The 22,380-nt window shown below is 33.9% G+C and overlaps 2 protein-coding genes, 1 non-coding gene and 1 pseudogene across 3 annotated transcripts; 2 read left to right on the plus strand and 2 right to left on the minus strand.

The window, feature by feature from the left end:
• The first annotated feature begins 767 nt into the window (after nt 1-767).
• On the plus strand, nt 768-7,736 carry LOC139893545 (AP3-complex subunit beta-A). The gene is made up of 10 exons (XM_071876717.1): nt 768-1,055; nt 1,558-1,634; nt 1,887-2,136; nt 2,545-3,171; nt 3,803-3,976; nt 4,612-4,738; nt 4,843-4,952; nt 5,245-5,445; nt 5,601-6,811; nt 6,891-7,736. The coding sequence occupies exons 1-10, from the start codon at nt 846-848 to the stop codon at nt 7,264-7,266; spliced, it is 3,363 nt and encodes a 1,120-aa protein (XP_071732818.1). The 5' UTR covers nt 768-845; the 3' UTR covers nt 7,267-7,736.
• A 1,072-nt stretch (nt 7,737-8,808) lies between these two features.
• On the minus strand, nt 8,809-8,881 carry TRNAK-UUU (transfer RNA lysine (anticodon UUU)). The gene has a single exon. It is a non-coding gene; the product is annotated as a tRNA-Lys (tRNA).
• A 1,164-nt stretch (nt 8,882-10,045) lies between these two features.
• LOC139890042 (uncharacterized) lies at nt 10,046-10,777 on the plus strand. Its single transcript, XM_071872949.1, has one exon. The coding sequence runs from the start codon at nt 10,046-10,048 to the stop codon at nt 10,775-10,777; it is 732 nt and encodes a 243-aa protein (XP_071729050.1).
• A 608-nt stretch (nt 10,778-11,385) lies between these two features.
• On the minus strand, nt 11,386-14,440 carry LOC139894621 (receptor-like cytoplasmic kinase 176; annotated as a pseudogene).
• Between the last annotated feature and the right edge of the window lie 7,940 nt (nt 14,441-22,380).

A 22,380-nucleotide genomic window follows, 5' to 3' on the forward strand; every position in this document is an offset into this window, starting at 1 on the left:
ACACTCGAGACTTCGATACGACATCCCGACCTTTCATATAATAATGATGGTTCATACACAAAGTAGTACTCATAACTAGAAACAAATCATAATTTCACACACCTAAATATTGCATGATCTTTTTTGCGCTTTCTTAAAGGCTTGTAGATGTTTTGGTTATTTCAGTTTCTTTAGAGTTTGTTTATTCGCCTATTATTTGTGTAAAGGTGTTTGTGGGGTTTGATAATTGGGTGTCAGGGATTCGCGTGATTAAGGGAGGTTTTCGTTTTCATCAAATTCTCACAAGCTTCCGTGTGGATTTAGGAAGACATCCATTTATTTGTTGCTTCTTTAGTGTTGGTTCAAAGTATTTTTGGGTCTAGTTTCAATGGATTATTTAGATACATCATAGAATCTAGTCAATTAGACGCATATTAGTATGAATTTATTAACCCTTTAACTAAAAGACAAAAGGTTATGAATAGTCACTTTTTCGTTCTTAAATTATTTGTAACTTGCATTAAAATTGTTGTACCCACAATGCCACCACACTAGAAGTTGACAACCATTACAAACCTCAGTGTATCGTAGATCCAATTAAATTTAAAATGTTTTCTTGCAAAAAGAATATAAAAAAACAAATCAAGGGACTAATTTTAACATTTATGTATAGTGCAGGGTCTATATCTAGGATACTCAAATATTTCCCCATTGCCGTTCCCAAACAATCACCCCGTAGTTATCCGCCGGCGTCGATAATTTAATTATTCGTGTAAAAACCAACTCCGACCCGAATCCGGTAAGGCTCCATTTTGACATCCGATATCTCCGATCTATTCAATCAAACACACACAGCAATACATAAAATGTTCACACAGTTCAGCACTGAAAATTTGAGTAAGGCGTCGACAATGGTGTTTCGGATCGGTACAGACGCTCATCTGTATGACGATCCGGATGACGTCAGCATTACACCTCTTCTCGATAGCAAATTCGATTCTGAAAAGTGCGAAGCGCTTAAACGATTACTCGCTTTAATTGCACAAGGTTTAGATGTATCCAATTATTTCCCCCAGGTACTAACTCAATTATATAATATTAATCATATCTGTTGCTTAACGTCTAATAATTGATTTTATTAATTTAAATAATTTACAAGTATTATAACTATATTTTGTTATATTCACTGCAATTAGAGAGTGAATCTGTTAGGTTTTGAACAGGAAGCATGACACTCATATTAGTTTATGCTGTATATGTGAAAATATGTGATCATGTGTTAACTGCAATGGAAGTATAATTTATTGATAGGATTGTGCAAAATATATAATCTTAAAGCTTAGGAACTGATATTACGTCACTATGATGAGAATAAAATGCATATATGGTCAAAGAACCTAGCTTGATTTAAGAGTAAAGGATTTAACTTAGAAATTGATTCATTAATAACATGATTTTAGATCAGTGAAACATCTATGCGTGGTTGTTGTTAAAGTAAATTAAGTATATTATCGTGTTACGATGAAGTTTATGAATTTCTCAAATGTGATAATTTTGTGTTATTTGATTGAATTGCAGGTTGTTAAGAATGTTGCATGTCAATCGTTGGAGGTTAAGAAGCTCGTTTACTTGTATTTGCTGCATTATGCTGAAAGGCAAGTGTTTTATATTCTTATACCTTTTCCTCTAACAAAGTTGGTATTCAGCTGAATTGACTTGTATAAATCCTACAATATTCAATACACGATATTTCATAAAGTAAATCAGTGTTGGATTAAAATAATATGTATACAATTGAGTCTTTTACTTATAACTATACTATATTCAAGTGAATATGCTTATATGTTTTGGTTGTGTTAGGCATATTGTTATGCACATTTGATCATATATTCTTTCCATTATATTAGGCGTCCGAATGAAGCATTGTTGTCAATTAATATTTTCCAGAGAGATCTGGGGGACCAAAACCCATTGGTGAGAGCGTGGGCCCTGCGTACAATGGCTGGAATTCGCCTACACGTGATCTCGCCACTTGTTTTGGTGGCAGTGAGAAAATGTGCTCGAGATCCATCTGTATATGTCAGAAAATGTGCTGCTAATGCTCTCCCAAAGCTTCACGATTTGCGTCTCGAGGAAAATGCTACAGCAGTTATTGAGGTTAGCCTAAGTAGTTTGCAGTTGATCTTCTACTGTAATTTCCATAAACAAAGTTAACCAAGCTTTTTTAAGTCCAGATAAACCTTCCAAGTTTCAAATGTTTTAATTTTAGGTGTGAGTTCAACGTTATCAAAAAAGTCTATATGGTCAAAAGATATTGACATGTCAAGATGCCACTTGTTTATTTTCACCAGTAGATTACCCGAATTCAAGTCATTTATAAGTTGGTTGCCTTACATCAAAGTATTTGTACAATACGAGTTATAATTACATTTATGATCAGAGTGTATATCTTTATTCTTTTGATTATTAGCATTAGATGAGTTTCAGTTCATAGTGAAAGGTGGAGCTTAATATTTGTAGTTTTTGTTTTTGATGTAATAAATGTGCTGTACCTGTCCATTGCAGATTATTGGAATATTATTGAATGACAATTCTCCAGGAGTGATTGGAGCTGCAGCTGCAGCATTTGCCTCTATATGTCCAAATAATTTGCCTTTAATTGGTAAAAACTTTAGAAGGTTATGTGAGATTCTTCCAGATGTGGAAGAATGGGGTCAGATAATTTTGATCGGGATTCTTCTTCGTTATGTGATCGCAAGACATGGCCTCACAAAAGAATCTATTATGGCATCTTTATGCCCCGAGGATTTCAATGTTGAAAAAAGTGGTTCAGACTCGGGAACCAATTTTTTAGAAATTAAGAAAACGTATAACGATAATGTCCAGGCCCCTGAGTTAGTAGCTTCGGTGTCTTGGAGTTACCTTACTGGGCCAGATAAGTACTTATCACATTCAACCATTGAAAATGTGATGTCATCGGAAGTTGATTCATCAAGATTCGTTTCATCCAAAAGTAACGATGATGTGAAGATCCTCTTACAGTGTACTTCACCATTGTTATGGAGTCGGAACAGTTCTGTAGTGCTTGCTGCTTCTGGGGTACAGTGGATTATGGCTCCAAGGGAGGATATTGCAAAAATTGTCAAGCCTCTCTTGTTTCTTTTGAGATCATCCAGTGCCTCAAAATATGTGGTACCTCTCTTGCATTCCAGCAATTGTCTTTTGTTGACCGTCAACTTTTCTTTTTTGCTTTCGATATACCGATTATGAATTATATTTACATACATATACATATGCACACGCGTATACACGCATATTTATATATGTGTATATATGGTAGACTTCATTGTAGACCTACGTTCCCTGATTCCCATGACGTAGTCATTTCAAAATCAAATACTCTGTAAATATGAATGGGCCAATTTGGGTATGCATATTTCTTAATGGATCGAACTGGTAAAGTGAAAAAAAAAATATCAGCTAAACAGAAATGTGTCGAACAGGTCAAAAGTTGTCCAAATATTATCAATGCATAAAGTATAAATATAAAGCATTTTAAATTGAAAGAGACACGGTTAGATTTGTATTGAACAGATATAATCATATCTGTTACACAATGAACATGTAAAAAATGGCAGAAAGAAGGGTTTTGAGTCATCCTACCATGAACCGGTTTTGGCCCTTTTCTGAACTTGTTTCACTCGTTTTGCCATATTTAATGTGTAGCTTTTTCTAAAATGAAGTAGTTCACAGCTTAGGATATTAACTAGGATACATATTGGGTTATTTCACTTTTTTAATTACGTTATTTTCACTGATGTAGATCTTGTGCAACATTCAAGTGTTTGCTAAAGTGATGCCGTCTCTTTTCGCTCCAAATTTTGAGGACTTCTTTGTAAGCTCTTCAGATGCATATCAAGAAAAAGCTCTAAAACTTGAGATCCTTTCTTCCATTGCTACAGATGCATCTATCACAGCCATTTTTCAAGAATTTCAGGTACTTTTCTTTGCTCCAAGTGTTACAAGTTTTCATATGCTTTCACAATTTTACTTTGGAAGGTGTGGATGTTTGTGACTACTTTTTAACACATGTCAAAGTTGTCAAAGGCTAAAGGTATACATAAGTGCGAAGGAGTCATGGGGCTTTATGAATGCGAGGCACATCATATCATATTAAAATTATTCTAAAAATAAATATAAATATAATGTATATAAAGCTCAAATAGCCTTTCAAAGGAATTTAAAACTTTGAGAGTACTTTGATTGTTATAGGCCGAGTTTGTGTTTTTTCATAAACTACAGATATTGGCAAATTTTGCATAATCTACAGAGAGTAGAATTAACTTCAGATAGTAGAATAATATTGTTATCTTTAGTACTTTGAACGTTATAGGCCGAGTTTATGTTTTTTCAGTGCCACAGATTTGATCAAAATACCCGAAAACTATTAAAAAAAAAGTCAACACCAGGTTAACATACAAAAAGCTCAATAAGCCCCAAAACTTGAGCCTGAGTGCCTTTGAGCCTTAGGCACACGTTTAACAACTCTGAGACATGTCAGATGATGTTAAAACATTTTTCAGTTTACTATAAAATTATTGAATATAATCTATGCATGCCTACCATTCATAGGATTATGTCAAAGATCCCGACAGGAGATTTGCTGCAGATACTGTTGCTGCTATTGGTCTGTGTGCTAAGCGGAATCCACAAGTAGCAAATACATGTTTGGAAGGGCTGTTAGTTCTTACCTCGCCCAGTTAGTCACCAATCTTTTAATATATTGTATATATATAATATATAATATGTAATATATATGGAAATTTATTTAAGCTTAAGCTCATAGTTATCTAACACTTGCAGAATCTATAAATGGTACCTCTGCATGTATGGACGATGAAGCGATTGTTTTAATTCAGGCAATTACTTCGATCAAAGATATCATAAAACAGGATCCGTTCAGTCACGATAAGGTACTTGCATTGCATAAGCTTCTTTCAGATAGAACCTCATCTAATTCTCACTTACAAGTACATGTCTTGTATATCCTAAAGTTCTTTATTCATCTGATGCTTAATAACATGTTAACACCTCTAATAAAATAATGTCGTTTAATGTGTTATACACCACGGTAGACCATCAACACGTTTGCTTTGGTTTGGTAATAGAATATATCCAAATTTACTTGACCGTCTCCGAAATTGCCGCCTATATGTTTCATGATTAAGGTTCTCACACTAATCTGACAAGTCACTTTTACTACAGGCCATTATTTTTCTGGCCCGGAATTTGGATTCAATCAAGGTTCCAGTGGCTCGTGCAATGATTGTGTGGATAGTAGGTGAATACAACTCTATTGGCAATATCATTCCAAAGATGGTCCCTGTAATTCTAAGATATCTAGCTCGAGGATTTCGTTCTGAGTCCATAGAAACAAAACATCAGATTCTAAATGCTGCTGTTAAGGTATGGTGAACTGTACACTTCACATTTGAGTAAGGTTGTTTGAGGTTTATATCTAGAATTATGATAGATGTGTAGGGGCTAGGTATACAATGTAGTAATAATCAATGTTTAGGTATACGATATGAAGTATTCACCTCATGTGATACCTGTTGCAGGTCTTATTAGGCTCAAAGGGTGAAGATTTCCAAACTGCAAAAACCATACTAAGCTACGTGCTGGAGCTCGCCAAATTTGATTTAAACTATGACGTGCGTGATCGGGCCCGTGTCTTGAGGAAACTTCTGTCATGCTATGTTAATTTCAATGCACCAGAGGAAGAAACGAGCAAGAAATCTGAGAATAAGGAGCTGGCGGTTTTACTTACAGAACATATATTTGGGGAGATAGTGACATCATCAACCGAAATGGTTAATAACCGGTTCTACCTTCCAGGTTCTCTCTCACAGATAGTTAACCATGCAGCTCCAGGCTATGAACCTCTTCCTGAGCCTTGTAGTTTGCCCGAATCAGATGTGGTCAACGGACCGAGTACATCAGGTCAGGTTAATTTGGATACAGTTGACGATTCTGACTTAGACTCAGGGTCATTGGATGAAGAAGAAGACAGTTATGATTCAGAAGATTCTGTCACCAACTCAGCTCGAACTGATAGTATTAATGAAAGTGTTGCAAGTGATGTTAATAATAACGATGATTCGTTAATTAACTTTTCTGATGTTAGCAAATCACAAAAAGATAACGAATTTTCAAAGAAGGACCACGATCGTAATGATTTTGGTGAATTGATGTCGAAAGGAGCTTTGGAATCATGGTTGGATGAGACTCCCAGTTCAAGTCAGAATGTATCTGGAATCGAAAACGAAAGGATGTCATCAGCAAGGATTTCAATTGGAGATATTAGTGGGAGAGTTAAACTTAAAACCTATACGCTTTTAGATCCATCTTATACAAATGGTTTGAAAGTAGTATACACGTATTCCTCCGAATCATCAACCGTATCACCATCTCTTGTATGCGTTAACACTTCTTTCGAGAACTGTTCTAGTGAACCAATGTCTAAATTATATCTGAGTAATGAAGATTCTGAGACGAGTTCTGATACGCCTGATCAAAAGGATGTACAAGTTCTGGTTCCTATGGAAGAAATTGAAACTCTTGAACCTGGTGAGACTAAAAAAAGAGTCATCCATGTTCAGTTTCATCATCACCTTTTACCTTTAAAGCTCGTTTTATTTTGCAATGGCAAAAAACATATGGTTAAGTTGCGGCCTGACATAGGATACTTCATAAAGCCTCTCCAGATGGATCTTAATGACTTCTCTCACAAAGAATCCCAACTTCCTGGAATGTTTGAATATACGAGAACGTAAGCTACTTTTTATGTTTTATTTGTGTTACTAAATTAAATAATGTTTTTTTTTAACATGACATTATATATGTAACAGGTTTTCGTTCACTGATCACCTTTTAGAAGTGAGCAATGACAAGGATAATGATAACAACGGGTCGTCTGTAAAGGATTCTTTTCTCATAATATGTCAAAGCTTAGCATCGAAGATACTAAGCAATGCAAATCTTCATCTCGTATCTGTAAACATGCCTGTGGATGCAAACCTCAATGATGCATCGGGTTTATGCTTACGTTTCAGTGGTGAGATCCTAAGTAACTCACTCCCTTGCCTTGTATCGGTTACACTCGATGGTAAATGCTTTGAACCACTGAATGCATCAGTTAAGATCAATTGTGAAGAAACCGTGTTTGGTCTGAATTTGTTGAACAGAATAGTTAACTTTTTAGCCGAGGCTTCTGTAACTAGTTAGGTAAACACCAAGTTGATTTTCAGGTTGTGAACAGTTCATCGTTGTGGCTTTGTAAAAGGTTCTTTTTGGTTGTGTAAACCAAAGCTTGTAGAATGCTTGTACGGATTAAAAGAAAGCAGCAAGATTCGCAAAATGATCCGTTGTAGATTTCTGAATGAATCAGAGAAGGTTTCTTGTTCGGTTGTTTAAAGGAATACTGGAGCTATCACCTTCAAATAGAAGCATATTGAGAAAGGGATATGTAATATCTGTAACTATAAAATGGCAATTTGTGTGCGCTGATCATCTCGACAGCTCGTGTAAACTTTGAGTGGGTTGTGTTCTTGAGTGATTTGCTTGTTTGATTGTTAAAGAGATAAAATTTTGCTGTCGGCTTCAATAGTTTTGTTATGAAAAACCATTATTGATGTTTCCTCTTCTTGTTTTGTAAAACAAGGGGGAAAAAGGACGTGCTTATTATCATAAACTAATACGTCATTACAATTACAAGTTAAAATAAAAGCATGCTTACAAGCAGGAACTAAATTATGTCACTACAAAAGCCATCAGTTGTGCATAATTTTTGGGTGAAGGCCTAAAGGGTCTATCCTGATAATTTTACTCAGTATTAATTATTATTTATTTATTTATTATACGAATAATAATAATAAAGAATTAAAGAATGAGAGTACAAATAAGCACACAAGCATTACAAGAGAGCCGGCAACCTACCAAAAAAAAGAAGCTAGCAAGACCTAAACAAAAGCAAGCAAATACACTAGAAACAACACTAATGACAACACCTACACAGTGGCATAACGATGGCATTTTCTCCACTTGGCTTGAGTCTTCAAATCGGATGGAAAGTTATTTCAAATTTACAGTTGAGAAAATAATGTCAAAAAAAGCACTCTTCCGGTTATGGGTCAAGTCAGGACAAGTTTTATTTTATTTCTTATTATTTGGTAGAAAACGGGAATTTAAATTAGAATAGACAGAAGATATTGTATTACAGATCCATTCTCACCCGGGCACGAACTAATTGTATTATGTCATGGTCTTCCGGGGACGAACCGGAGGTGAGCTCCGACTAACCATATAAGCCCAAGTTATAACTCACTCCCAAAAAGCTAGCTTTGAGAGTAAGTGAGTTCTACAGTTAGGTTCATGGCTTGTACGTGCCCTCTTCCGGATTCCCCTTCTTTACTTCTTAAGCGGGAAACCTCGTGTTGGTTTTAATTCGTATATCCAATTCCAGTCGTATGGCCTAAAACGAATATGACATTCAAATCTAATTGTATTACATTTATGTCAGACTCAACTGCGTCTGATTAAAAGGTCTAAACGATCTTGTGACTACTAATGGCATGGACTTGCAATTATTAAGTCCGACAAGTGCGTGCATGTTGTTTGCTCATTTAAATGTTCGTCATAGATCATTGATAGGTCAAAAGGTCAATTCTGAACAAAATAACCAAAATCAACATTCAAGCTGGATAAATCAACTCCCTCCCTCTAAAAACTACTAGTAAAATAAAGTGGTCTAAAAACAAAAATCAAGAACGCCATCCGTGGGACTCGAACCCACGACCACGTGGTTAAAAGCCACGCGCTCTACCAACTGAGCTAGAACGGCTTCTTGTCTAATTGCACTTCTATGGATACAAATATTATAATATCAACGTATCACTTTATACGCACCTGCACCAACAAAATGGAAAGGTGAATTTGACTAATCGGCATCATAGAAGTACAACCTACCCTTTATCCTACTAGAAACTTGCACTACATATTCACTCATCAGCTAATTACCGGCCAGTTTATATACTATAAAGTAAGAGTGCTCCCATGGTCCCATCGGTGAGGTCCTGGGGGCCGCCCAGCCTAGCGTCCACCTGAGCGCCAATAGCAGCAGGCAGGGGCGGTAATATTAAGGGGCAGCCGCCCCCAGTGAATTTGCAATTTTTAGTGTAAAAATCTTGGATTTTTCGATTTTGCCCCCGGTAGATTTTTTATTTTGCCCATAACTCTCCATAATTTGCCCCAAAAGCCTTCATATTTTGCTCCAAAACCTCTAAATTTTGACAAAAAAACTTCTAAATTTTGCTCAAAAACATCCAAATTTTGCTCAAAAATCTCCATATTTTGCTCAAAAAATTGCTACGCTTTAAAAAAAAAAATTCGCCCCGGTGAAAATTTCCTGCTTCCGCCACTGGCAGCAGGTCGCCCAGGCCTCTGCCCAGCAAACCGCCCTGCCTAACGTCCCTAGTTTCGTGTTTTTTGGTAAGATTTGAGGACGGCAAAAAATGAAGAAATTGACCCGTTAGAAGAAAAAAAATCAAACGGCTCTTTTTCAAACGGCTACTTTTTAATTTTTTTTTTTCTTTTCTATTTCACTGCATATATACACATTCATTTTTCACTTTTAATTCATACATTCAATCAATCTTTTCTTTTATACATTATCAAATTATCATCTCAATTTATCAATCTTTTTCCAAAATAAAATGAATCCAAATAACCCAAATTCCGATCCCGATCTATATGTGGTATTAACGGATATGAATACAACTAACAATCGATCACTCGAAGCACTTGATCAATTGGATGAGTTAAGCGATAATGAAGAAGTTGAACCCGTACCAAGAGCACCTAGAAGATATTTATATAGAGATCGTGAAGGCCGCGCAAAAGCTTTATGGAATGATTATTTTCCGACACTTGTACGTTTCCAGAAGATTATTTTCGTAAACGTTATCGAATGCGCAAACCTTTGTTTCTTCGTATATGTCAAGGTATAATGAATTTTTCTCAAACTCCGATTCCCGAGTATTTTACTTATTTTCATCAAAGATGTGATGCTACCGGATTACTTGGTTTTAATATTGTTCAAAAAGTAAAATCCGCCATACGTCAACTACCTTATGCTGCGTCGGCCGATCTTTTTTATGAGTATTTACATATGGGTGAACAAACCTCATATGATTGTTTAAACAAATTTGACAAATGTGTTCACTTGTACGCAACCGAATATTTGAGAAAACTAACTGCACAAGATGTGCAACGTTTAACCGCTAAACATGCTCAAATACATGGGTTACCGGGGATGTTAGGAAGCATCGATTGTATGCATTGGAGATGGAGAAATTCTCCGGCACGTTGGAAGGGTCATTATACACGAGGTGACCATGGTTACCCGTCAATTATGCTTGAAGCGGTAGCGTCGTATAATGGATGGTTTTGGCACGCTTATTTTGGTACTGCGGTATCAAATAATGATATCAATGTACTTAATCAATCTAATTTGTTTAGCGACTTACTAGCAGGCGAAGCTCCACCGTGTACGTTTACGGTTAACGGATGTACGTTTAATAAGGGTTATTATTTGACTGATGGAATTTATCTGGAATGGTCCACACTAGTTAAGTCATTCAGAAATCCGATTGATCCAAAACAAGCAAAATTCACAAGGTATCAAGAATCAGTAAGAAAATATATTGAACGAGCATTTGGAATACTACAAGGTCGATGAACCATTGTTCAATATCCGGCAAGACCGTATTATATCCGCAAAATTAGAAGGATTATGTTAACATGTGTGATATTAAATAATATGATAACCGAGGACAACGGCCGTGCATTTTGTGGACTTGAAGAGAAATAACGTCCGATTCGACGTACACAGGAACATTCCAAGAAATGGTAGAAGCGCATATGCGGGTGGACGCGGAAATAAGAGATGTGGGCATTCATCGAATACTATGAGATATGCTTGTCGAACATGTATTTAGTCTTCTACCTAATTATCGTATTCGACATGATCCGACAATAAATCCAAACAATCAAGACGAGGCAGGACCTTTACACGTTCACGATGTCGAAGAAGAATAATTTTTAAATTTTTATATAATTTTATTTTTAACTCTATGTTTTAATTTTAATTTTTGTAGTGTTTTTAATTTTTAATAAAAGTTTAATTTTATTTAAATAAGTATTTAATTTTAGAAAGAAAAAATTGGAAGAAAGGAGTGTCACTGTTAAAAATGTTTAATCCTAAGTTTAGTCAAAGTACTGATGTGACGCTCAGAACTAGACTACTCGAGTAACTCAATAATAATCTAAACATTGGAAGCACTCAAGTAACTCAATAATCTAAACAGATGGTCATAAAGTTGTGTACATATTGGTTTACAATTATTCAGATCTTTACATGTTTCCTTTTTGTAGTTACTTTCATATGAATGGAGCTGGACTTTGACCAACCGTCTTTTTCTATCATAAAATAAACAAATTTTCATTCAAATTCTCATACAAAACCCCCTCCCCACCCCAATTGGGTTGGTTTCCAACATCTCACATTTCTTTACATTGTGCCTGCCTCTCATATAACCAAATCACCCTTTTTTATCTTCTTCCACAGCACAACGAACAACTGTACATCCAAATATCTTTACTGCTTTTTTCTCATCTCTTATCAACGCTCGACCCGCTACCCGAACCCGAACCCGAACCCGTGGGTCTCGTGTAGCAAATAGGTTTGTTATCCCCCTGTTTCCGAACAGGTTCTCTTCTAGAACTATCCGCAGTTTTCTGAAACTCTTGAATTTGTTCCAATGCCTTTACCACCTCATCAGCAGTTGGTCTGTGTTTGGGCTCTTTTAAGAGACATTTCATGGCAAGCATTGCGGCTCTCACAGCTACAGTTGATGAGTACTGCCCGTTTAAACGTGGGTCCATTATGTGAAGAATTCTTCGTTTGCTGGTTAAGTACGGTTTAGCATACTCGACCAGTACTTGCTCACCGGTTGGACGGTTCTTCTCAATGCAACGCCTCCCGGTTAAGATTTCCAACAGGACCACCCCGAAACTGTATATGTCACTTCTTGCAGTCAAGTGACCTTCAATATATGCACCATTTAGACACGGTTAGAGGATGATTCACATCAAAATGTAAAACAGGAGTGCATGAAAATAGAAAACAAGGGAAATGGAAATTTTAGGCAACTAAGTTCTAAGTTCACGCGTTGCTATAATAAATTCACGACTCGAAGACTGAATTGCATTTCTAATCAACTTTTTAAAATTAGCATTTTAACCAATCATTAAGCTTTTAACAACCCCGAGAGAACCTTATGATTAATAATCAATCTATAATAATATTTGAAGTATGGGGTCATGAAGATAAGATAATCATCATAATTTTGATTCTTCCTATATTCTTTTCCCATTATAACCAACCACACCGGCCTTTTATAAAATATTGTAGTTTTCAGTTATTCCAATATTTAACTGTTTTCTCTTAGCTTACCGGTAGCCATATATTCAGGAGCTGCATATCCATAAGTACCCATAACTCTCGTGGAAACGTGACTTTTTCCATCGACCGGCCCGTCCTTTGCTAACCCAAAATCAGAAAGTTTTGCACTGTAATTCTGTATGTAAATAGTATAAAAAGTTGTTAACTTCAAAAATTAAGAAACTAAATGTAGTACACATGAAAATACATGAACTAAAGAAGCTTACGGAATCAATCAAGATATTGGAAGACTTGAAATCACGATATATCACTTTCGCTTCTGGGCTGTGTAGGTAAGCAAGCCCCTTTGCAGCACCAAGTGCAACCTTAATTCGTAGGGTCCACGAAAGAGGTTGAAAGTACGAACTCCCTGCAGTTATAAACATCATCTCTTAACGTGAGTTTTAAATAAATAAAGTGATAACAATATTTTTGGTGGCAAAATGGGTTGAAACGGGTTGAGTTGACCCGACTCCTATTGTACAAACTTAACCTATTTTGCAAACTATTGGTGTGTCAAACATGATCAAACAATTCATCTTATGCTAATTGTCATCTAATGTTTTGAAAAACAAACAATTTAGGAGGTTTCATGTATTAGACTTGCACTCGAGACAAATTTCAACCAGTTTGACATTATTCAGTTTAAGCTAATTTTTGTTATTTTTGACATTATTCAGTTTAAGCTAACAAAATAATTTTTGTTATTTTAAGTTTTATCAACTTGACATTTTAGTGATAAAACATGACCTTATTCAACCCATTCATTAATGAAAGAACCAAATTACCACATCTAAGATTCATGACCAATTTTTGAACAAAATCGAATTCGGGGTAATTAAATGACAACTCACTTCTAAATAAATGGTTTTCCAAGCTGCCTCGAGGCATAAACTCGTATACTAGCATCCTGTGATCATCTTCTAAACAATAACCAATTAACTTCACTAGATTTGGATGATTTAATAGCCCTAAATAATTAATTTCAGCCTGTAACAATGTAAACAAACAAAACAATTAGCTTAGATTGAAAATAACCTAAAACAACTTTATTAAAGTAATATAAATCAAGTAACAATGATCCAAATATTAGATATGTACTACTACTACTACTTACCAACCATTCTTGGTGACCTTGAAGACCTTCTTGGTTTAATCTTTTAACAGCAATAACTGTCCCAGTACCAGGCTTTGCAGCTGCAAGTGTTTGTTCATCAATCCACCCTTTAAAAACTGATCCAAAACCACCTTCTCCTAATACACTATCAGGTCTAAAATTTCTGGTGGCAGTTTTAAGAACATTAAAGCTAAAAGCTTTCAAATTTCCTGATTTTAAAATCTCCGTTTGAGTTCTAGGGCTTCTTGGACTTGGTGGTACAGATGCAGATGTTACCTTACCTATTAAACACATCAATTAAAACATATTATAATTAACAGTTACAGATTCAAATCATTACAAAAATCTCTTAACTACAGCTAAAGCAAGGTTCTTTATATTAAAGAAAACAAGCAATAACTAAACATAGATCATCAATAATAAAGTAAACGAATTATAATCCCCATTTCAGAAGTTAAATCAAATATAAAAACAATTAAAATCATAAGCATGTGATAATATTATTGTAATTAGTACTAAATAGTACAACTTACCATCAAGGCGTGAGCTTTCAATTTTAGATCCAACACTAAAACAAGAACCCATCTTTGATCTTCTTCAGATTCAAAATCCAAATTTGAATCTCACTTTTTTTTCCAAAAGAAAAGAAAGAGAACATAAAAAGGTTTTCGTTTATTTTTAGAAAAACAGTAATTGAAACTGTGAAAAGTACTCACTGGAGCATTTTATCAAACAATTGGAGGGTGTGAACATATAAACTTGCACTAGATACGTATTCAAACAATCAATCAACATATATACATATATACACATATACATGTACATACATATAAATATATTTAAATGTGTCTGTGTGTTGAATAGTGGAAGTATCTACGTGTAAAAAGATTATTTTGAGAAGCTTTCCGGAAAGAACCACACCCCCCACCTTAAAGAACATAAACTTTGACTTGTTGCTATTTAATTCTTGACTGCAACTTGCTCACCACATAATTTTCTATACATTATTTTCTGTACATATATAGTAAAAAAAAATAAACTAAACATTAACATATTATTAACATATTAACTAATTATGTATCAACAAATTCGTCGTCATTGATTAGTAAATCCGTAGTATCATGATTCACGACAGCAAAAGAAACTGAATTATTGCTAAAAAAAAAAAAAAAAAAAAAAAAAAAAACTGTGATACCAGACTAAAATGGGAAGTAGTTAACATTCTCGAGTAAATTTTATCAACTTTGGATATAATATAATATTCATCCATCAGTAGTGTTAGAGTAGTGATGACGACTAACGTCACACCACCATCACGCCACTAACGTGTCTGTGATGATGTGCTTTTGTGTTGGCGCAATTCAAGCCATCACATGAAGAGTTCGTCACGTGATGATAACGTGTCCAAAAATTATCGGGCAATAAAATAGTGGTATGAGATTATAAATGAATTTGACATAAAAAATAAAAAGAGTTTGTCTAATGATAGCCATAAGAGCTATATTTAGAAGAATAATTTAAGCATTAATAATTAATAATGGTACATTAAAGTTGAGGAGGTAGTTATTTGAGAAAGTTTTTAAATAAAGTACAAATACATATAGCATTTCCTAACACGTTAAGTATAGCATAAGTACTATCCTTAAACAAGCTCAAAATAAAATTAAAAAAATTCTAGTAAAATAATTTTATTTGTAGCCTATAAATACATCATTTAACTTAACATTTTTTCACACTCATTTTACAACTTTTTTTATTTGAGAAACTATTATATTGAAAATGCCAAAATTCACAAAATCCGCAAGATACGCGCCCTGTTAGGGAAATATGGATTAGTGGGTAAAGAATCAACAACCGGATTGATACTAGAATCGTGTGAACACTTTCTTAATAGAGTATTTTGACCCACTTGATCATGGGTTACACGAAATCACTATTAGGATAAGACTAGTATGAACAATCGTCTTGACCAAAAGATAATTTTTTCTTGCAATTGTAGATCGTATAAATCTGAAAGTTTTTCTGTTGAAAGTGTGTTAGACATGTTCAAAATCTGGAACATTGTGTAAAATGTCTAACCATTCATATGAAAATGAATCCATATATTTATAATGGGTCAAAAGGTGTTTACCAAAAGTCACAACCTTTCATGATACCCCATACATAGCTTGGAAGTTTATACCCATGTATTTGTGCTTAAACAAGTCCAAATACATGTAAAACCCGCTCTTACATGTCCTGGAACAACCCCATAACGTTTGGGGTTCAAATGTGTCTTTTGGATTGAAAAAGCACATTTTCAGCGATTTCAGTGTTAAGCCGCGCCGCGGGTCCAGGAGCCGCGCCGCAGGCTAACACTTCCAAAAATGCCAAAACTCTCGAACTCAAAATCACCCTTTAAGCCGCGCCGCGGCTTAAAGCTACTGCACACCAAAATCAAGTTTAAGCTTATTTTCAAGTGTGTTTAGCCTTTCAAGTCGCGTTTCGCATTCTTTCAAGTCACGTTTCGCATTCCTTAAGTTCCAAATGTTATTTCCAAGCTCACTAACATATCCTCAAACCATTTTACACTTTACGAACGTGTACTCCACACTCCCCAAATCCGTGTAGCGTTTCAATAGTTCGAGCACTTTCAACTTAGCAATCCAATCAACTAAAATGACGTTGGATCATGCTAAAATCACCAACAATTCCCCCCCCCCCCCCATTTTAGTATGATCCTTGATTACTAAAATACCAACAAACAGATAACTAGTGCATAAGTGTAAATGTCACATGGATTGAATTTACACATAGTATATTACACGTGCAAGAATTCGAAAATCAGGGTGCTCTAATAGTTTGAACCGATCAATTCATTTGAAAACCTGTCTATAATATACACACTAGTTCCATACGTTCTACAATTAACCCGACACTATTATAAGCCATGTGTCCCAATCCTCTCATGAATATATCAAAAGCTAAGTCCCAAGCTTTCTTGAGGCGGCTTAACCTCATGTTCACATAGGTAGTTTCTTTAATCTTGCTCCCGCGATGCAATTTTCAAGACAACTATTAAGAAGTATTTAACTTCAACCTTCTTTATCTCACGGGTCCGAACACATACTTTGGGATCATATATTAAATGTGTTCCAATCTTCAGATAGTAGGCTTTTCTCATTGAATTCAGTTCCTAGCATTGTACTAGAAGGGAATTGGGTATCCCACTATGGAAGATCTAAATGGACTTCAATCCAACAACATTAGCCAACTTGTGCGCACTACCGGCTAATGCTTTTCTCAAGTTATTTAGTCAAACTTTGTTGTGACCCAACAAAATCCACATACATCACTTCATTCGTGATAAACCTCACGAAACATAATTTGTCTAAGGCACAAGCGTCTAGACTTTCACTTGTTCAAATACATGCCTTAGTCACATCACATCCCATAACTAGGGATCACCATGAACTTTAATCTTATTCATTATGACTTCAATCAATTTCTATTCTTTTGCAATCCTTTAAACCAAGGATTTACCAATTTCTTATTATACCATAAGAACCTTGTGAGTACTCAAGACAATTAATTGATTAGTCCTTGCACATGTCCACTTTTCACAAGTCATCAATTTAAACATATAATTTTGTAATAACCCGAATTTTTTCATTAACTTTTCGTTGAAAACTTAACAACCGTTACTTAAAATTCACAATTTTGTACGTAATTTTTTTTTACTATTATTAATATTGGTTACATTTTTTTTTTTGAAAACACTACGGTTAGAGAAAACGAGAAAAATAGACTTTAACAAAACGTATGATTATTAATTTTAATAATTATATTATATAACGATTGAGTTGTAAAAATCATTTTAATTAAGTAGGATGATAATACTTATATTTTTATTGGTATTCAACAAGTATTTATACGCATATTATACGAACGTTTCTACATGTATGTGCATAGTTTTATACACTAATAATTCAAACTAATAATTGAGTTAATAATTAAATTTAATAATTCAAACTAATAATTCAGTTTATTATTATATTATTATATATTATATAATGGATGGATACAAAAATTTGTGACCCACTTGCCATCTACTCCCATAAATTACGTAACACATGATTTTTAAATATTATAATTACTTTAATATATAATTTAAATATAAAAGTGATATTTTAAAAAAAAACTTAAAAATTGATTGGAATTAAAAATAAAAGGTTTCGAATAATATATTTAGATGTATTTTTTATAAATATAAAATTTATCAATTAGTGAAACATGTTAAGATAAAATACATTGGATTTTAGCTAATGGATAAAAATTTAATTATAACCCGTGACTATACAGGAATACCCGTGTTTACCTAACTTAAATCCGTGACTTCCCTTTTCTACTTATATTTCTGATCTAGATTCATTTTACCAACAAAACACATACGTATCTTCTTCTTCCTCTCTCTCTCTCTCTCTCTCTCTCTCAAGAAAACCCACATACTTCATAACTTTCAACCTCAAGAACATCTTCAATAATTGCTTGATCATATAATCGTTTATATATTTGGATTCCTCTCGATGAGCTCTACACATCTATACTAACAATTTCTTGATTAGGGTAAGTTTCAAAAACTTTAATTTTTGGGTTTTCATGTTTTTGTTACATTTTAGGGTAGATATAGTGTCTAGTGCTCAAGTCCTTGTATGTATGCATGATAGTATTCGTTAATTTGATCGTTTGATGACTTTTTGATGAATCACGAATTTGTTTTGTGAGAGGTCAGAAACTTGAACTTGTTGAATGTATAATATTATGAGATAATCAGAATCCTCTTAAAAAACTAATAAGTTTGGGCTTTGGAATTTCGAATTTTCGTTAAGGTATGCTCATGTTATGCTAATTGAAGTTTTAACTCGTTTTTATGAATGATCATGTTTTTCATTAATATGCTACTGATATGAACATGATATTTTTAGTTTATGAAATGTTTATATATGAAATCCTTGTGAAAAGTTAATAAGTTTGCTTGAAAGAATCATCGAATTTCGTTAAGAATTGCTCTCGTTATGTTTATTTGAAGTTTTGACTTGTTTATATTTATATCCGAATTTTCTTGGCAAAATCCTTTATGATTTAGAATTTTATTTATTTACCATCTGTTAGAAAATTAAAAATCACTCAAGTTAGGCTAGGATATCATGTGAAACGGATACGTATTGCTCATGTTATGATTTATTGATTTCGGTTTAAAAATTCGTAATTGAAACTGAGAATCTAGAAAAGTATACTATATATTCAGGTCTTGAGAGGTACATAATTGTATTCCTTGCAAAAAAATATTTGGTTTTCATTTAGATATTGTCAAATTCTGATAAACGAGTCAAAATTTATCGTCAAATCAAAGTTACAATTTTATATTATTTAAAACCGAACAGAGCAGTTGTCTCGGGATGTGTGCGACCTGATCTCAGATTTCTGGGTTCACGGTTGCGTGCGTATCGAAAAATTAATAAGTTTGGACTCCAGAAACGCGTCATTTGGATACTTTTTGGATTTGATATGATTTTTCAAAGTTTATACGTGTTATGTAAAAGTGCTGAAACGTTTCAGCATTACAGTCTGGTACGTTTTTAGTCACTGCGATCTTTCTGTTTATAGTTAGAGGCTATGCTTCGGATATATTATAGTGGACTAAATTACGGATATTTTGGCATGTATTTCAAGTCAAACGGAGTTGTACTTATTTTTATAAAAATTCCAGAAGTTGACTGCATTGTTAAAACTAAATATTATGTGCAATTGACTTTGTTTGACCAAATTAGTTTAACGGGTCAAAATGGGTAACGATCAGTGTAGACAAGTCCCATACGTCGATTTAAGTAAGTTTGAAGATTGTAGTGTTTTAAAAATAAGTTTTGGCATGTTTTGGTTAAATTGGGTGTTTATGACTCATTTGGGTCATAATGACCTATTTTGACCCATACACGTAATTTCGGGAATTCGAGTTTACAAACACGTCAATAATGTCATTTTAAACATGTGTTATGATAATGAAACATTCAGGTCTCCCGGATTGAATTTTGAGTCGTCAACACAAAATATTATTAGTTTTTGTAAAGTGTCAAAAATGACTCTTGGACATACTTTGCGGACTCGTAAGTTGAAATCGTTAAGTTTGGATAAAAACTATTATTTTTTATTGAATGTATTCACGACAAGCTTTAAAACGATATATTATCTGTATGATATTGTCGAGCCTAAACTAGTCTAAAACGAGTACGAAAACTGGGCGCCGCTGCTGATCCATGCTGTTAACAGCACCAAATTTCAGCATTTTATGTTTTGAGGGGCTGTTTTCGCAAGGCTATAACTTTCAAACCGTAACTCCGTTTTTGTAAAATAAACTGGCTATAGAAAGGTGGTATGATATACTTTCCAATAGTCACGACCAAAGGTACTACATCAAAATTGGTGGGACCCAAAATCAGCTGCAAAATACCAAAATATACATGTATGTAAATAATAATTTTTGCTAAGTAAAAATGTATTACTTATGATTGACCTATGTTTGACTATTTGACCCAACTTGAGTAATATTATGAGATTGTTGACTTGTGTTAACCATGTTGACTGTGCTCGACTACGTTTGACTTACATTTGACTTACTTTGACTTGTGTTGACTTTTGTTGACTTTTGCTAAATTTATGAGTCGGACTTGAGAAATAGGACTATACTTACCCTATGGACCGACCTAGCTTATTAGACACTTATTGACCAACATATATTCTCTAGGTTGAGGTCTACGGTTACTTGCATTCCGATTTTCGGTCACATCTCTATGATTTATTTCTGAAGTTGTCAGGTGAGTTTCATTTGCTCCCTTTTTAATTGCTTTTGCAATCTATATTTTTGGGCTGAGAATACAAGCACTTTATTTTAAACGCAATGGATACAAGTATATACTAAATTCTACACCGAGTTTGAACCGAAAATCCCTTAGCTTTGGTAATTATTAACGGCCGGTTATAAGAACTGGTGGGCGCAAGTAGTTGTATATGGATCCATAGGGCATTGATATCCCCGTCCGAGCTAGAGTGCTAGCCTTTTAACAGACGTCTGCTATTTGAGACGCGTACACGTTGGTTTGCATGTATTATTAAGATGATTATACAAAGGGTACAAATTATATATACGTTAAGTTTAGTTACCAGGGTGCTCAATTTCGTAGAATCTTTTGATAAACGTTTCGGATGAAACAACTGAAATCTTGTGATCTACCTTTATATACAGATTATGCGCAATATTAAAACTATGAACTCACCAACCTTTGTGTTGACACTTTTAGCATGTTTATTCTCAGGTCCCTAGAAGTCTTCCGCTGTTTGCTTATATGTTATACAAGATATGTGCATGGAGTCATACATGCTTTATTAGAGAAAACTTTGCATTCACAAAATCATCACCATGTATCTTATTTTGACTGCATTGTTGAAATGCCTCGTTCATATTAATTATAAACGTTTCATATTAATTGATTTCTTTGCGAGGTTTTGACCTCTATATGAGACGTTTTCAAAGCTTACATTCATTTTAAAATAACCATAACCTTTATTATTGAATAAAGGTTTAAAAGCATAAGTTTTGATTGTCGATCAAAGACAATCTCCTCAAAATACATGTATTTTACACACACCATTACATACTTGTCAACAATATATTACAAATACAATTCCCGAATGCAAGTTTATTTATTTAGAAAAGCATGATGACTTCAAATCTTGACGTTGAGTAAACATGCAACAACGGAAGCTTTCTAATAATCACATGAGAATAAACATGTTTAAAAAGTCAACAAAATTGTTGGTGAGTCATAGGTTTAGTTTCTATATAATAATCATAACATTTAATAAGCCACAAGATTTCATTTAATTAAATGCGCAGGATCATCATACGATGAGTCGCCTGGTAACCGACCTTAACATAGAGCGCTTAAGATATCTGGCATCATACATTCCACTATTCAAATGTATGACAAGAACCCTTCGAAGTACTAAAGCATTTCCACTATTCGAAAATGGGGGTGGTTGGTGCCCGTAGATCTACCTTTAGGATTCGCGTCAATTAGTGTTTTTCACTAATTCTTAGGTTACCAAGCATAATAATAATAATAAGTACAGATATCCGGTATAACAAAACAATCGTAAAATGTAGTTTCATGAACTTGTGCTTATTTTGTAAAACATTTATAAATTTGCATGTATTCTCATCCCAAAATAATTTAGATAGTAAAAATGGGATTATAACTCACTTGTGATGATTTCCGAATAGATGGTAATAAGACTTGGCCTTTGACAAATTCACGAACCTAATAATAATATTCTTGTGTCAAGATATATATATATATATATATATATATATATATATATATATATATATATATATATATATATATATATATATAAATAATTAATATTCCATACTTATGATACTTGTGATAATTTTAATTGTCCATTGTTAGTAGTCCAATAGTCCGATAGTCCAACATTATAAATATATATATAAATATAAATGCTTATATTGTGTTAGAATTTACTAACACTATAATATATTGTCTTAATATAATAAGACACATAATATGTATATTGTTTGAAGCAATCCGCGACCCATTGTATACATGTCTCAGGCTCGATCACAACTCAAAGTATATATATTATGTTGGAATCCACTTTGACC

The sequence above is a fragment of the Rutidosis leptorrhynchoides genome, chromosome 2, assembly GCF_046630445.1.
Source record: "Rutidosis leptorrhynchoides isolate AG116_Rl617_1_P2 chromosome 2, CSIRO_AGI_Rlap_v1, whole genome shotgun sequence".
Taxonomy (NCBI): Eukaryota; Viridiplantae; Streptophyta; class Magnoliopsida; order Asterales; family Asteraceae; genus Rutidosis; species Rutidosis leptorrhynchoides.

Bases quoted from the DNA above. Each gene is read 5' to 3' on its own strand.
- LOC139893545 (XM_071876717.1), top strand. From the start codon at position 846: ATGTTCACACAGTTCAGCACTGAAAATTTGAGTAAGGCGTCGACAATG. The intron at 1,635-1,886 runs GCAAGTGTTTTA...CCATTATATTAG, and splicing joins TTGCTGCATTATGCTGAAAG to GCGTCCGAATGAAGCATTGT. The intron at 6,812-6,890 runs GTAAGCTACTTT...TATATGTAACAG, and splicing joins ATGTTTGAATATACGAGAAC to GTTTTCGTTCACTGATCACC.
- LOC139890042 (XM_071872949.1), top strand. From the start codon at position 10,046: ATGAATTTTTCTCAAACTCCGATTCCCGAGTATTTTACTTATTTTCAT.